General features: G+C 41.6%; 1 protein-coding gene across 2 annotated transcripts in view; it reads left to right on the top strand.

Moving 5' to 3' along the window:
* Positions 1 to 16381, top strand: part of TCF7 (transcription factor 7) — a 135061-nt gene extending 118680 nt beyond the window's left edge. Inside the window, exons 10-12 of one of the 2 annotated variants that reach the window (XM_075274898.1) lie at positions 811 to 859; positions 10071 to 10143; positions 16238 to 16362. In XM_075274898.1, coding sequence (XP_075130999.1) covers positions 811 to 859; positions 10071 to 10143; positions 16238 to 16241 — 126 coding nt within the window. In that variant the 3' untranslated portion in view covers positions 16242 to 16362. Of the gene's footprint in view, positions 1 to 810; positions 860 to 10070; positions 10144 to 16237 lie in introns of both variants that reach the window. The other variant, XM_075274899.1, reaches the window with a different exon arrangement.
* The last annotated feature ends 1723 nt before the right edge of the window (positions 16382 to 18104 follow it).

Below are 18104 nucleotides of genomic sequence, written 5' to 3'. Positions count from 1 at the left end.
TCAGATGAGACAAAAGTACGAAAAGGCATCAACACAAAAAAAAAAAGAGGCCTTCAAAGAAAAGAACACGGTCCCTACAGTCAGACATGGCGGAGGTTCCCTGATGTTTTGGGGTTTCTTTGCTGCCTCTGGCACTGGACTGCTTGACCGTGTGCATGGCATTATGAAGACTACCAACAAATTTTGAAGCATAATGTAGGGCCCAGTGTGAGAAAGCTGGGTCTCCCTCAGAGGTCATGGGTCTTCCAGCAGGACAATGACCCAAAACACACTTCAAAAAGCACTAGAAAATGGTTTGAGAGAAAGCACTGGAGACTTGTAAAGTGGCCAGCAATGAGTCCAGACCTGAATCCCATAGAACACCTGTGGAGAGATCTTTTGATGGCAGTTTGGAGAAGGCCCCCTTCACATCTCAGGGACCTGGAGCAGTTTGCCAAAGAAGAATGGTCTAAAATTCAAGCAGAGCCTTGTAAGAAACTCATTGATGGTTACCGGAAGCGGTTGTGCGCAGTTATTGTGTCTAAAGGTTGTGCTACCAAGTATTAGGCTGAGGGTGTCAATACTTTTGTCCGGCCCATTTTTGGAGTTTTGTGTAAAATGATCAATGATTTGACTTTTTTTTTTCATTCTCTTTTGTGGTTTTTCATTGCAAGCAAAATAAATGAAGATATTAATACCAAAGAGTTTGTGCTTGCAATCATTTTCTGGAAGAACAGGAGTATTATCTGACAGAATTTCAGGGGTGCCAATACTTTTGGCCAACACTGTATATTTATTTTGTTGGTTAACAAAAAGTTTTTTGTTTTATAGGGAAAAAAGAAACGAAGAAGCAGAGAAAAGCATCAGGATTCTAGCTCAGGTGAGAGATTAAGATGTATTATTTCAGGTTTAATGTTGGAGGGGCTCTCTAAGAATAGAACAAAAAGGATTAGTGATATATGCGATATATCTATAAATATCATGTTACATTACCAAATGTAACATGCTTTAATTAAAAAAGTTGCTGTTTTTTGCCTATAGTTCTTGCCACTAGGTGTCTCCCTTGTAGCTAATTTGTAGTTCACTTACTGTTCCTAAGCAAGTTTGATATCCATAGATGCAAGAGGGTTCACATTTAGTGGAGGGGGAGGTTCTTTTTATTTATTTTTTTCTATCTTTATTTATTTTATTTATTAATTTTTTATGAAATAATATCCAAAACTAACAAAATTCGTGGTAGAGATACATAGAGGAACTTCAGTGGGACAAAATATCATATCATCCAGTTACATAAACACTACATTAACAGATAACATGATGAACAGACAACAGAAGAGGAAGGGGGGAGGGCAATTGGTAGGCTCAAGTAAACTCAGATTCATACAGACTAGATCAAGCGAGAGTATGTGGGGTGAGAAGACGGTGGAGTCTATAGACCCAAGAAAAGCATTTATCAACTGGGGAGCTGGTGGGGGAATTAGGTGTCTTTACGAGTGTACTGATACCAGGTAGGCAGGCAACCAGAACAGATCGGGAGTGCTCAACTGCAGAGCTCCTCAAACCCGTAAAGTTGATGAACCTTTTTCCTTCATTGGGAGGAAGGGGGGGGGGTGTCGGTCTGACTCCACCAAAGAGGACTTGGCCACTTGGATTAACCAAGTGATAATGGCACGGCACAACTGTCTGGGAAAGATGACGGGAGAGGACGCCCAAAGCAGAATGGTTTTCGGACCGTAGCTTCTGGAGGGGGAGGTTCTTGTCTGTCCTCACGCAGTGTACTGTAACTGCTTTGTGTGATGGGATCTTATTCACAGACAGCAGCAGCTTTCTCGACTGTGCGCATAGTTTGCTCTTTTCTTTTTTTTTTTCTTTTTTTTTGTAGATTGTGAGCCCCCCTGTAGAGCTCACAATGTACATTTTTCCCTATCAGTATGTCTTTTTTGAAATATGGGATGGAAATCCATGCAAACACGGGGAGAACATACAAACTCCTTGCAGATGGTTTTTGCCCTTGGCGGGATTTGAACACCAGGACCCAGTGCTGCAAGGCTGCAGTGCTAACCACTGAGCCACCGTGTGGCCCCCTAGTTTGCTCTTTTCTTGTGTCATGTCTGGATGTCCTATAGCTGCCCTATATTTGCAGTTCAGTGTCCATCTGTTATGGTCGCTTGGGCTTGTCACAGGTATTTGTTTGCTATTGAACTGTTACTCCTGGCAGACTTATATGTAAACAAACCAAATGAGATATAATGGATAGGGAAGTGGGACAGACTATTCCTTATTGTACATGCCCCCGGTCTCAGAGACTATTGAAAAATGGGTTTCAGCCATAATGTTTATTATCAGCAGCAGAAAAAATGGTGACACCATGAAAGCTTATACAGTCGTAGAACAGACGTCCCAGCAAGACACTGCACATATTTCAACTTCTCATGAAAACCCGGGTATCCTTTAATTGATGGGAAAAAAAAATTGGTTGTCCATTTACATAGAGACCAGTGCTAAAACAAAAAAAAAAAAAACCCAGACAGAAACAGATCTGTATTTTAATATTGATTTCTTTAGTCATCCATTGGCTTCTGATTTTTCTTGGTACCCATTAAAAGGCTCTGCTAAACAGATGTAGAAATAACATTATCTGAATGGAACCATAAAGAGGACCTTTCACCACCTGCAACAAATCCAGTTCTTTACATGAATTAAAAGTCTTTGCTACATTGATTCTGGCACTGTTGGAATTTTTTCTCTAGCCATCACCATTCCTGAGCAATCAATTCTGTCAGTTTTGGTGCCTCACAAGCTATTTACTGTCAGGAGGGCGGTGTCAGACAGGAACAGACCAGAGGGGTGGTTCTGAGCTATGACACTGGCTGCTTCTGATTGGAGCTCTGAATCACACCCCCTTCCTGACACTACCCTGCTGACATTACAGAGCTTAAATAGCACATCAGGCACCAAAACTAACTGTACCTGTTACTCAGGAATGGTGAAGGTTATAGAGGAAACTCCAACTGCTTTGGGAGCAGTGTCTATTAAGAGAACTAGAACATTGTTGTAAAACTCTGTATATAGGTACAGCCATAAGAGGACTGGAAAAAAACTTACTCCTTAGGTTATCACAGCCACTATAGAACTGACCTTCTTCGAAAGCCCTATATACATTTAGCAGTTGGGTACAAACTGTATGGAGCTGAACCAGTTGACAGTTCCATGTTTTATTTTTATCTGATAGCATATAAATATGGAGGAATGTGCTGTGATGACACCGGACAGCACTTTTGTTATAGAGAAAAGATGTGGGAGACACCGAGCGAAATTATAGTGTAGTATTTAAATTGACATAAATGTGGTAAGAAATCAGCAAAATGGCCTCTTACCTCAAGATGTTGTGAAAGCCGTCACAACATCAGATACAGCATATATTAAACCCAAATTGTGGTGGCAGCAACTTCTCCCTAAACGCTAACTTGATAGCATGATCAGCAACAGGTAATAGACCAAAGAGACAGACGTCCATGATGCTGATGGTGAACACAACACATCGCTAGAGGACACAAACCTGTTTTATCGTTGCACTTGAGAAAGGGCTCGGCCCGAAACGTGTTGTGCTTTTAACAATAAATTTGGAGAAATATCGCTTTTTGGGATTGTCAGTTCATTCCTGAGCGCACTTCACTCAATCCTTCCTCACCATCGTGGACGTCTGTTTCTTTTGTCTATTACCTAGTACTTTTGTTATGACTGGTAGAAAAGGGTCTTTCCTGTGAAAGGAAGGAGGACACTGTTTTAACTACTGATAAGATAAGATAATCCTTTAATAGTTCCACAGTGGGGAAATTTCAGTATGTTACAGCAGCGTAGTAATACAGGTACAGGATAATACACAGTAATATATTACAGACGTAGACACACATATGCTGAGAAGAGAAGATATACTAGTAGTCCATAGCAGCTAAGGAAGAGAAGAGAAAGAAGGAAGACTTCCTAATCATTAGTTTTCTGTACGGAGTGATCTTCGCTTGGTCTGATGTAGATTATACAGCCTGATCGTGGTTGGAAGGAAGGACTTGCGATAGCGCTCCTTCTCACACTTGGGGTGAAGCAGACGGTCACTTACAGTGCTGCTAAGTGCCATCCAGGTCTCATATATGGGGTGGGATTTGTTCTCCAGCATGGAGCTCACCACAGACAGTGTCCTTTTGTCACCCACCACCTGTACTGGGTCCAGGGGGCTCCCCAGGATAGAGCTGGCCCTTCTGATCAGCCTGTCAAGTCTATTTTTGTCCCTGGTTGATATACTGCTCCCCCAGCAGGCCACACCGAAAAGGATGGCTGAACCACAGAGTTGAAAAAGGCCCTAAGAAGTGTCCCCTGGACTCTGAAGGCCCTCAGCCTCCTAAGCAGGTAGAGACTGCTGTGACCCTTTCTGTGCAGCACATCCAGGTGATCAGCCCAGTCTACTTTAATATTGAGGAGCACACCCAGATACTTATAGGTCCTGACTATCCCCTTGGATCTCCAACAGGGTCGGAGCACTTCTCCGTTTACTAAAGCTCTGATGAAAGCTCTGCTGTTAATATTGGGTAAGGGGAAAAGGTTCTGCCGAGACTATTGCAAGAAGTGGATATACGTTTGCCACTGCTGTTATATAAGGGGCATGATAGGGGGCGCTAATGTGACTAATGAACTATAGGACAGACTCCAACATGATTGCTGGTTGATGGTACAGTTGCTTAGGGAAGCAATGACTACCATGGAAGTAAAACGCATGCTAAATTTGTTGCTGCAACCCTACACCATACAGAAGCAGACCGAATCCTAGAGTTTTTTACAAGCTGAAAAAAAAATCTACTTCAAGAATTAGGAAACTTTTTTGGTGCAGTTTTTTACATGATGTGGTTTTTTTTTTTGTCACATTTTTAGAAATGTTTTTCGTCATGTTTTTTTTTTTTTTGCTCCAGCATACTGAATGTACCTGGAAACTTCTCTTTAAAAAATGATAGCGGGTTTTGCAAAAACTGCATAAAAAAAACCCACTATTGTTTTGCTAAGTTTGGAATATCTGTAAGACTCGGTTCACATGTGTGTTCAGGGATTCCAGTCCCCTTTCCGCATGAAAAATGCAGAGACAAAAGTGCTGCAAACTGCACTTTTCTCTCAGCCTTTTTTGTGCGGAAACCACACGACCCCCATTAAGTCTATGGAGTTCATGGGTTTCCTAAGGTAACCGCTTTTTTTATGTGGTTTAGGTTTCCGTTCGGGGAGGTCCTCAAGCGAACCCCCTAAATGGAAACCCGAATGGAGATATGAACCTAGCCTAAGTAACTGTCCTGAAATATTAACCCATTGCATAATCCCCCCTCTGACTGGAGTGAGTTTGTGGCACGTCCCCTGTATACTTTTGGTTCCCATATTTAAATGGTGTGTTTAGCAGAAGCAAATATTACAGTTTTATTTAAAGTCATTAGAAAAAATTCTTAGTAGCTTGTGTTGGTGTATTAGATGTCTATCTGTCAACCTCTCGGATTCTCACTGGAACAGCCATTTACAGTCCTATGAAAAAGTTTGGGCACCCCTATTAATCTTAATCTGGTTCTGCAATGAACGCTTCTGGCTGCCACAGAACGTCGCCTGGGCGGACCTAGCGGACACGGAGAGCAGGGAGCAGTCTAATAGTGAGGATGTCTGATAGGCTGCGATCGACTCATACTTCCTTTGCGAATGATCAGTAGATCGCAATCGACGTATTGGGCACCCCTGGTATAGAGCGTATATTATATGTTAATGACAGAAGGTTTGGCAAGAAATACATCAGGTTCTTCCAAAAGCAAAAAGGAAGAGCTAGTAACAATATCATAATCTTAAAAATACAAAAACACATACAGTAGGTCCACTAAGAAAAGACAGCCACATACAGTCCTATGAAAAAGTTTGGGCACCCCTATTAATCTTAATCATTTTTAGTTCTAAATATTTTGGTGTTTGCAACAGCCATTTCAGTTTGATATATCTAATAACTGATGGACACAGTAATATTTCAGGATTGAAATGAGGTTTATTGTACTAACAGAAAATGCGCAATATGCATTAAACCAAAATTTGACCGGTGCAAAAATATGGGCACCTCAACAGAAAAGTGACATTAATATTTAGTACATCCTCCTTTTGCAAAGATAACAGCCTCTAGTCGCTTCCTGTAGCTTTTAATCAGTTCCTGGATCCTGGATGAAGGTATTTTGGACCATTTCTTTCTACAAAACAATTCAAGTTCAGTTAAGTTTGATGGTCGCCGAACATGGACAGCCCGCTCTCAAATGATCTGAAAACAAAGATTGTTCAACATAGTTGTTCAGGGGAAGGATACAAAACGTTGTCTCAGAGATTTAACCTGTCAGTTTCCACTGTGAGGAACATAGTAAGGAAATGGAAGACCACAGGGACAGTTCTTGTTAAGCCCAGAAGTGGCAGGCCAAGAAAAATATCAGAAAGGCAGAGAAGAAGAATGGTGAGAAGAGTCAAGGACAATCCACAGACCACCTCCAAAGAGCTGCAGCATCATCTTGCTGCAGATGGTGTCACTGTGCATCGGTCAACTATACAGCGCACTTTGCACAAATAGAAGCTGTATGGGAGAGTGATGAGAAAGAAGCCGTTTCTGCACGTACGCCACAAATAGAGTTGCCTGAGGTATGAAAAAGCACATTTGGACAAGGCAGCTTCATTTTGGAAACAAAAATTGAGTTGTTTGGTTATAAAAAAAAGGCGTTATGCATGGCGTCCAAAAAGAAACAGCATTCCAAGAAAAACACATGCTACCCACTGTAAAATTTGGTGGAGGTTCCATCATGCTTTGGGGCTGTGTGGCCAATGCCGGCATCGGGAATCTTGTTAAAGTTGAGAGTCGCATGGATTCCACTCAGTATCAGCAGATTCTTGAGAATAATGTTCAAGAATCAGTGACGAAGTTGAAGTTACGCCGGGGATGGATATTTCAGCAAGACAATGATCCAAAACACCGCTCCAAATCCTCAGGCATTCATGCAGAGGAACAATTACAATGTTCTGGAATGGCCATCCCAGTCCCCAGACCTGAATATCATTGAACATCTGTGGGATGATTTGAAGCGGGCTGTCCATGCTCGGTGACCATCTAACTTAACTGAACTTGAATTGTTTGTCCAAAATACCTTTATCCAGGATCCAGGAACTGATTAAAAGCTACAGGAAGCGACTAGAGGCTGTTATCTTTGCAAAAGGAGGATCTACTAAATATTAATGTCACTTTTCTGTTGAGGTGCCCATACTTTTGCACCGGTCAAATTTTGGTTTAATGCATATTGCACATTTTCTGTTAGTACAATAAACCTCATTTCAATCCTGACATATTACTGTGTCCATCAGTTATTAGATATATCAAACTGAAATGGCTGTTGCAAATACCAAAATATTTAGAACTAAAAATGATTAAGATTAATAGGGGTGCCCAAACTTTTTCATAGGACTGTATTTACTGTGTGGGGGCCTCCCTATTCTACCCCAGTGGTGATGAGGTTTAAAGGGGTTGTCCAAACAAAAATGGACAACCCTTTTAACTTTTAAAATAGCTGGGGGCATTGAAAAAATAACAAAATACTTCATACTTGCCTGTCCCCGATGATCCGGAGTCTTCCACACGTGTCCCTGTTCTTCTGCTGTGGCATCCTCTCCCGGGTCTCTTTGAGCACTCCGCTGAAGTCGCTGGTTGGCCACAGCAGTCACTTGACTGCTGAGTCCAATCAGTGGCCTCAGTAGTCCTCAGGAAGTGGACCCGTGATGTCACAGGTAGTGAGATCGCATGCCATTTGCTGATTGACCTCAGTGGTCATGTGACTGCTGAGGCCAATCAGCAGCTTCAGCAGAACTCCAGAAGAGACCTGTTCAGCAGAAGTACCAGGATGCGCCAAGAGGACACCGGAGCTTTGGGGACAGGTGAGTATGAATTTATTTTATTTTTTTCAATGACTCAGCCTGATTTAAAAGTTAAAAGAGTTGTCCATTTTGCCTGGTAACCCCTTTAAGCAGGTGGACTGTAACTATCTGACCTCTTGTTTTCAGGGAGGTAAGCTTCATAAAGAGTAGTGTAGCGGCAGCTTTCTCCCCATTCAGTACACATGTACCACTTGTTGTCAAGGTAGAGTTGCAAGACCACCATATACGTTAGATATGTGTATGTAGAAGATGGGGAAGAAATCTATCGGCCGCCTATCTTAAAGTGAATGGCCATAGCAAGCATGAAAGCATATGTTTCCGCATTGGTGTAAGGACTTTGACTCTTTACCTGTCTTTATTTATATACACTTTTGTATTCACACCTGTCGTCTTCACAATGCAGTATAAAACTACATTCATATATAGAAAATCCAAAAATGCAAACTACAAACTACAGATGTGTCACATATTTGTCATAGAGTCACTGCTTGTTTCACCCATTACCATGCAAATTGTGATATATACACCAAGATGCACCAAAGTGCAGATTTTTCTGTGACTTTAAGGAGATCTCTGTATCAAATGTATCCAGTGTGTATGCATGTGACCTAAGAAGCCTTGTGTCAGCAGGAAAGGTCTTTATAGCCTTTTAGCTATGAATGTTTGTTTACTGGCAACAAGCAGAGGTCTTGAAAACTGTAAGGAATTCATGTCCAAAGTATAGAACAAAGTCACATAATTATACATTACAAGAAAACGGCCAAGTGTTCCTATTTCCCTGCATGCAGCAGCTTTATGGGAAGTCTTCGGCATTCCCTAGAGATGACTGACATCACTGTCATTATTATTCTTTTTTTCAGAAAATATATTATTTTTGTTCTCTTAATGAAAAGATAATTTGCCCTTAATAAGAGGATTTTTTCAGTAGGCCTGTATATTTATTACAGTTCCATTGCAGTGAGTTGGAAAATCCAAGAATCAAAAAGAATCCAAATATCCCCAAGTGGGAAGATAACGGGGAACCACAAATATTAAGTTACTCGAGTGCTTGGGGCACACCTTTCCTTTATCGATAGGACGGAGATGTCAAGTTCCGTGTAGCTTGTAGCTATATTTGTCATCTCTGCTGTTCCAGGAAAATGTTTGAATGAAATGGAGTCTGTCAAGTAAAAAAGTCTCTCAAGCTAAAAATGCTGTGCAAGGGTATTTAATATAAGCAGAGAGATACCTATGTGACTGAAAACAGAATAGGCTATGCAGAGATAATCATGTTCTCATAGATATACAAATCATCCTGTAATAGGCTGGTTCACATCTGTGTATGTATTGGACTCCTTCCAGACGGAATACAAACGCTAATGTAAACCAGGGGTGAGTGCACTTGGGACGGGTCTGATTTACCAATAGACAGCTCAGATGTGAGGCTGAAAATGGAACTCACAGCAAAGGTGGCAAAGTTGGGCGATTCAGTGGAGATCGGGATTACTTGCCACTTTATGTAGGCAAATCTGGTCCACTGATGCACTTGATTTGCATATCTATATAAACTTTTACTTTTAAAGGCCCCTACACAACACTGTTTTAGTTGGGGAGGCATTTTTGACCTGACAAATCCCCTTTAAATATTTAGAGATGAGCTTACACTGTTCGGAACAGCCGTTCCGAACAGCACGCTCCCATAGAAATGAATGGACGCAGCCGGCACACGGGGGGTTAAGCGACCGGCCGCCGGCAAAGTGTACGTGCCAACTGCTTCCATTCATTTCTATGGGAGCGTGCTGTTCGGAACGGCTGATCCGAACAGTGTAAGCTCATCTCTAAATAACCTTATACAGCGCCAACATATTCCACAGTACTTTAGAGATCCGAGGACACATGAGCAGACAATATGAGACATTACCATGTGATAAGGAATTAAACATATCAAACAATAGGAGTGAGGGCCCTGCTCACGAGAGTTTACATTCTTTAAATGTTCTGTTACTGGGGTTTTTTTTTCCTTTGCAGACACTTGCATCTGTTTGTCTGTATTTTCAAGGTTAAGTGGCTAAATACTTGTTGCATCTTTTCTTTCCCTTTTCTGTGTGCCTTTGCCTCTTCCCTGCGCATGTCTCTATACTCAGATCCTGGCTCCCCTAAGAAATGCAGAGCTCGCTTTGGCCTCAACCAACAAACCGACTGGTGCGGCCCATGCAGGTGTGTATGACAGATTGTTGTGTCTGCTTCTATGGCTTTCCTCCCTTCATTCTTCTGCATGCCCTTACATGTAACGTGCTTCATTGTCTAGAGAGTTTGTGTTTGGTTTATGTGTTAGTTACTACATTATATCCTAACATAGAAGACCACGTAAAGTGGTTCTTAGGGTGAGAATGTTACCATGGCAGTTGATGTAGTAGTCCCCCATTTAGAACACACACATACAGATGTAGCAGAGTTAACCCAAACTACTTCATTTGGTTAAACTGCTGCAGTGTGATATCTTATCACACAAAACAAAAATCAATGAAGTCATTGCAAAAAATATTTTTAAATTACTTTTTATTTCTATTATCATCTATGATATTGTAGAAGTTTAACCAATTGCTACATCTACATATGTATGTTACTATGCACAGTGTCTCTCAGTTGTGCTGCAAAGTAAGGGCTCATTCACACTACGTAATCGCCAGCTTATTCTGAACGTAAAACACGTTCAGAATAAGCGGCGTATAAAGCAGTTCCATTCATTTCTATAGGAGCCGGCATACGAGCGCTCCCCATAGCGCTTGTCATGCCGAGCCGTACACGCAGTGCTTCCCATTCACTTCAATGGGACTGCTCGTAGTGAAAGAAGCAGCCCATTCATTTCTATGGGGAGCACTCGTATGCCAGCTCCCATAGAAATGAATGGAACTGCTTTATACCCCGCTTATTCTGAACGTGTTTTACGTTCAGAATAAGCTGCCGTATACGTAGTGTGAATGAGCCCTAAGAAGGCTTTAAAAAATACAAGAGTTAATAGTTGTTGGCAATTGACAAAATTAAGTGAATAAACACAATAGAAATGTAAAACACATCAGTATTTTGTGTGACTGCCCTTTACCTTCACATTAGCATCAATTCTTCTTGGTACACTTGCACATAGTTTTTAAAGAACCTTGGCAGGTGGGTTGTTCCAAATATCCTGGAGAACGAAGCACAGATATTCTGAAAATAGGGTCTCCTCCAAAGGATGGTCATGCCAAACATTGATTTGATTTCTTTTGCTCATTCACTTAACTGTGTTGGTTGACAAAAAATAAGCTATGAACACTGTAGCATTTTGGACCACACCTGTCTAAACCTTATTTGCACAGTATTGTATGTGTAGAGTGTCTGTTTGAATATATAGCTATATAGGTATGTCTGTGTGTGATATATATATATATATATATATATATATATATATATATATATATATATATATTTTATTTATATGAAGTTGTATATTGCAAGTTTTGCTAGAGAAGAGCTTTAGCTTTATTGCACTTGGCCGTCTTTGGAAAACGTTCTAGTATTGTGGCTGTTTGGGATCTTACCATAGAGCATGCTCATGTGGACTATATCCAGTACTGCCGATTTTCTTCCTGACTTCTTAATAACACAATGGTCCATTTTCACAGCAGCAGTCGCTGAGAGTGCTAACATTCTCGGAGGCAGTGATCTATTCACTTTTGTTACAGGTGACAAGGCTGCATATAACAATGGCCACCATAATGGAGCAGTTTTACAAATACTGTTTAAAAGGAATTGCACATTTATACTAACCTTACACTAAAGTCAAAATATCTAATACTGAATGTCTAACTCTACACCACCTACTACTTGGCTGACCTTCGACCAAAAATATGTCAAAATTAATTTCGGCATCTGGTGCTGCATCAGAGCCAATGGCACTTTTTCCGATAAGCCCCCTTGTCAGACAAGCCACAAACAAAAGAACAAAATATATATGGTGCTAGGCAGGGTTTTTTTTTTTTTGGCTCAAATTACACCAGAATTCGGATGCATTTTCAATTGTAAATCTGTCCCAATGTGCTGCAGAGAGTACAGAAACATGGTAGTGATGTCCAGTGAAGAAAGCATATACTGTACAAAAAACCTAATGTAATACATCATTCTTGCTCATTCTATCCGCAGTTGATAAAATAGACCTCTATTTCATAAAAATATGCTATGTTACATGCTCACTACTTCACATTTTACTGCATTTAGGTCATTAAATGAAAGTAAGTCATGTCAAGCTTTAACACACTGGCCAAGTTGAACCTGTTTTAGTGGTAATTACTGGTTACATTGAAGTAGGGTGGAAATCTACAAAGAGTTCCTAGTTTGTGTTGTGTGAGAACCAGTAGAGCACTGTTCTCAGACATGGGAGGATTAGCAGCGAGCTTGTTTCATGTCCTGATTAATAACAGCAATAAAGGTGTCTCAATAAACTTTACTGGGTCACTCAACCATTTCTATCTGTTTCCACAGTTCCACTGTGTTAAGAAAAGAGAAAAAATAGTGGTAGTACTTAAGTCTCATCTCAAGGATCATATCTGTACAGCTCGCTTATGTAAATTCAAGAGCTTTCCTAACCACATTGCTTTAGAAATGCTGCTTTGTTTGCCTGCTATGTTAAATTATTCCACCCATTCTTCACACATCGTTGTCAAGGCACCCCTCCTGTTATCTGATAACACAGGTTGGAGGAAGACTCCCTGATCTCGGGAAGAGGGGGTGGGCTCTCAGGTCAGGACACTCAGGTCAGATAATTGTAGTTTGTTGATAAAGGCTCAAACAGCGTCTGTTATCACAAAAATAATATTGAGTTTATGCAAGTCTGTTCTCTCCTGCAGCATGTAAGTTTTTTCTTTCCAAACATGTGTATTGTAATATATATTTACTGTGAATATTATTTAATCTGCATTTATATTAGATATATAGTAATCATAATAAATAATCTCTCATGGTAAAGGCAATGTCTATATGTAGTGAGGTACTTACTTCATATCATAGAATCCTGTCTACCAAACAGCCAAAGTCTGCCCACCAGCTTTGTGAAGAGTACATAATGTGAGAAGAAGAGACAGTAGACAAAGCTGCTGAGGGAGGCAGGCGACCCCTTTAATGGGAGACTTAGATATGGGTAGTTCATGAATGCATACCTCCCAACTTTTGAAGAGTATAAAGAGGGACAAAATGTGCGGCACGTGCAGCGCGCTGTGGCAAATTTGGCTCCGTCCACTTTATGTTGACTCCGCCCATTCTCATTCATTTTCCATGTGCTCCCACACAGTATAATACTCCTACAGTCACCTGTAAATTATATGTCCCCCTCCATCTCTCCCCCAGTTTCATATACACCCTTCATCTGCCCCTAGTTTCATTTCCCCCCTCCATCTCTGTCCCCAGTTTCATGCCCACCCAGTTTCATGCCGTTCTCCCCCCCTTCATCTGCCCACAGTTTCATGTCCCCCGTCTCTGCCTCAGTGTCATGCCTTTCTTCCCCCCCCTTCATCCGCCCCAGTGTTATGCCGTTCTCCCCCCTTCATTTGCTCCAGTGTCATGCTGTTCTCTTCCCTTCATTTGTCCCAGTGTCATGCCGTTCTCCCCCCCATTTGTCCCAGTGTCATGCTGTTCTCCCCCCCTTCATTTGGCCAGTGTCATGCCGTTCTCCCATCCTTCATTTGCCCCAGTGTCATGCCGTTCTCCCCCCTTCATTTGCCCCAGTGTCATGCCGTTCTCCCCCCCTTCATCTGCCCCAGTGTCATGCCGTTGTCCCCCCTTCACTGCCCCAGTGTCATGCCGTTGTCCCCCCTTCACTGCACCAGTGTCATGCCGTTGTCCCCCCTTCATCTGCCCCAGTGTCATGCCGTTGTCCCCCCCTTCATCTGCCCCAGTGTCATGCCGTTGTCCCCCCCTTCATCTGCCCCAGTGTCATGCCGTTCTCCCCCCTCCCTTCATCTGCCCCCAGTTTCATGGGCCCCCTACATTATTTTCCACCTTAATGTTTAACACAAAAAAAAAACACACCCACCTTCCAATGCTCCCCCGCCGCTCTCACTCATACACATAGTTGTAGGCACGATGTAACGTCATCACATCGCAGCTACAAATGCCGGAGCGTAGCATTAAAGCAGGAGCTGTGCTGCGACAGCTCCTGCTTTAAACGCCTATGTATTCAGCTCATCGGCGTCCTACGGGACAGGGACAGGACGCCGAAATCATGAGTGTCCCACGGAAATCGGGACGGTTGGGAGGTATGTGAATGGCTTGTTCAAAATGAACTGATCTTCATAGTGAACTAGCTCCTGTAGTTCATCTGGAAGTGAGTGGTGGATGGAGTCAGACAGTCAGTGATATAGCTCCACCAGGCTAACTCATTGGCACACTTTTACATCCTTTCGTTTAGCTCCTAATTCTGGAAAAGCACAGTAGAAATACAAAGTCCATCAAATGCAAATCTAATAATAAAGAAAATTACACTGCATAGACACAGCCCACGTGTGAGTTGTTAGTCTAGAGCTCCAGTCTTGCTGCCCCAATTCTTAGACATGATAGGTGCTGCTGAATGAATTAGACATTTGTAATCATTAAGGTATTTTTATATGAAATAGATGTCAATTGATTCTCCTAGCAGAGCAGTTCACTAACTCATTCAGTTCTGTTAGTTCACAAGTCACATGACATATTTCCGCTCAGCCTCAGGATACAGAGCTAAGTGCTATATAGCATGCTATAGGTCAGGGATAGTCAGCTGGCTGCCTGCTGTGTGGACCCCTACCTCCTGGCTCTTTAGAGACAGGAGAAACCTTCATCTTCCTCCCATTAAGGATGTATTACACTAGCTGGCAGCAGGGAAGATTACCTATCCCTGCTGCCTTCACACATGAGGGCTCTTGTGCAGGCAGAAGGGGCAAAGGCCGTTCCCCACCGCTTAAGTGTAAGGGATCAGATCCTGGGGACAGTGGACTTCAGATTAAGGTTTCTCCTGGACACTGTTAATGTTAATTATATGTGGGGGCACTAATTATACTCTGGTAGCATACAGGGAGGAGGCACAATAATGGGGCATTACACTCCTTCTTAGTGCTGCCACCCACAGTATAATGCTCTTTAAGGGTCCATTCACACAAAGGAAAATGGTGAGGAATTTGGTGTGGAATTTTGCTAGCGCAATCGGCGCTTTTGGCTTAAGAGTTTTTGGATAGCCCTGTGCTGTCTGTGAAGTCATTTACAGATACAGGCAATATGTATAAGTGTGTCTCCGTCAGTAAAGCTACATAAGTCACATGCACAATGCATCCAGACAGCTAGTGTCGGCTGCTAATGTCCGCACAAGATTTTGCACGGACATTAGCAGAGGACACCGACGGTAGTGTGAACGCCCCCTTAGGAACAGGAACTGCCTGGGATTGGTCCGGGCAGACACAGACCTGTGTAATGAAGGTGCCACCTGTGTGTGGATGGTGGACAAGGAAACTATGGGAGCTCCCCATTGGTGGTTTGTCTGGACTGTCCAGACACTGACAACTTATCCTCAGGATACAGTATGTCATCAGTATCACATCAGTGGGGTCTGACACCTGGACCCCTCACCAATCAGTTGTTTCATACAGTCTCTGGCAACAGCAGAACTGCCATCAGGAATTTTAAGGTTCTGGAAAGGAAATTTTTATTTAATCCTCCCACATGCTATGCTACTGTATTTCTGGGTGGTTCTTTGACAGAGGCTACAGAAGTTGCCTCTAGTGCAAATGAGAACATACCCTAAAATATAGTCCCACAGAAGTGACACAGACATTATGTATATAATCAAATATTATGTATATAATCACTTATTGATAATTTGTCAGTCATCGCTGCTGTCTCCTCGCTTCCAGCGGCAGGTTCCTTCATTTAGGATAGGACCACAAGGCGATTTTGGCTACAACTCCTTTTACTAATGTCATTGAATGGAGTGACTTATGGGATGTGGCAACCAGTTTCTAGTCGCAACAAATTGAGCAGTGTTTTGTTTTTCCTAGATGTAGCAGTCACATCCCCTAGGTTGCAATGTGACTCTATGGCTCCCTGATCTGCCGTGATACAAGGACCAAATAATATTATGCCCACAGATTACCCCCCAAAAAGTGACTGAACAATACCACTTTCCTGTTACAAATATGAATAGTACTAATAGTGCCTGGAATTGGCCCCCAGTCTATAAATCTATTGAGCGTTTATTATGTACAGTTTGTTTCTTATTAGTATATGAAATGATGGACTTACCCTTTATTTACAGATAACTCTCTTCACTGTTCTTAGGAGGAAAAAGAAGTGCATTCGGTACTTACAAGGAGAAGGACGCTGTGGCAGCCCAGTTTCTTCCGATGGAAGTACTGTAGACTCTCCTTCCTCTCCATTGACTGCACTCCCATGCATATCAAGTTCTTTGTATTCTTCTTGCAAGCTTACTAGCCCAGCTGATTCTGCAGAATGTGAGCAAAGCTGTTCTCTACCCGCTACTATTATGGCTATACCTACAAAGATTACTACAGGACATATAACCACAACCTCATGTTGTCCATCTGATGCCTCTGAAGAGTCCATAGCAGGAGTCAGTCCCACCATCATGGGAACGTAGTTTTGTTTTTCTTTTTTTAATGACCTTATCCCAACTCCTTCGCTCCGCCATGCTGCATTGAACTTTTTTCTGAACATATACTCAGACTGTCTTGAGAAAGAGCACCAGAACTCCATTTGTCTACCATCACAACAGAAGACGAGTAGAAATCCTGAGGGACATTGCTTCATGTTTTCCTTTACGCTTATTTTTTATGCTGCCAATGAACTTGTTTAGCTAATCTTTTTTATTTTAATAACAGGACAATCTATTAGTTCTTGTATTTTAATTTCCCAAAGTATTCATTTTACAGTATTGTTTACAAATGTCTGGCCAAGCAGGATTTATTAAAAAAAAACAAATAGCACTTGAAGTACTTGTCTGCTAGATCTTGGATGTTGTACGGTTTCAATGAATATTCAAAGATGCTCTAGTCTGCAAAAACCAGAATAAGGATCTTAAACTTCTTTCTTACACATTTGTTAGATTTGCTTGTTTGTTTTTTTTTCAGGATATGTAATTGTATATAGATGTTTTTGTTCATTTTTTTTCTCCAGTAATATTTTCTGATTCACTATATGGTCTGAAAGACAAGTTGTCTAGTCACACTTTCCTTATCACCTTCACATGGTATCAGTGTGATCTGTTTGTATACCAACCCATGCTAGAAAAAAAGCAGGTCTCTATGCCGATACTATTGAAAACTATTACATGAACTCAGATTTATTCATTCATTCCCATCTACCTTCTCTCCCTTCCTATGCCTCTCATTTTATAGCCCCTGACCCTTTAATCCCTCTGTCTCACAATGAGGTATATAGCATCACAAGGATTTGAATTTACTTCCATTTACTACCTTCCATAAATTAAAAAAAAACAACTGAAGTGTGAACAACCTGAGAATATGTTGATATACAGGGCTTTTCGATCCATGCCAGGGTGTTTGACACAACCCTTTCACAAGGGAAACTTTTTTTTTTTTTTTTTTAATCGTTATCCAGAAGCAGCACAGAGTGTGACATTACTAAAAATCGACAAATAAAATGACAAATGGGTTTTATCATCACCCTCAAAGGGTCACATCTCTATGCTGCCTGCAATGACTGAACAGCTTAGAGATATGCCCATAAGACAAAGGCCATTCATAGATTTCCAGAAACAAGGTCAACAACAACAAAAAAGAAAAGTTTTAGGGAAGTTTTTCATATATTTTCACAGGAAATTATTAAAAATGACGTGAAGAGAGCTCAGAGGTCCTCTTTAATATCTCAAAATGGTCACGGACTCCAGGCAGAAGCGCTAAAGAGAACGGAGCGGCTCCAGAGCACAGGGAAGGTGCATCAGGGTGCATTCACACTTTGGATACGCTCAGCTCATTCTGAGCATAAAACACGTTCAGAATCAGCACGTACAAAGCAGATCCCATTCATTTCAATGGGAGTCAGCATACGTGCGCTCCCCCATAGAAATGAATGGGCTGCTTATTATAGTGAAAAGATCTCACAGTATAATAGCTAATGAATGACACAAATTGGAATTTTAACAA

Source organism: Leptodactylus fuscus, chromosome 5 (genome assembly GCF_031893055.1).
Source record: "Leptodactylus fuscus isolate aLepFus1 chromosome 5, aLepFus1.hap2, whole genome shotgun sequence".
NCBI classification, from domain to species: Eukaryota; Metazoa; Chordata; class Amphibia; order Anura; family Leptodactylidae; genus Leptodactylus; species Leptodactylus fuscus.
Note: the sequence above shows the minus strand (reverse complement) of the source record. Positions and strands in the feature narration are given on the sequence as shown.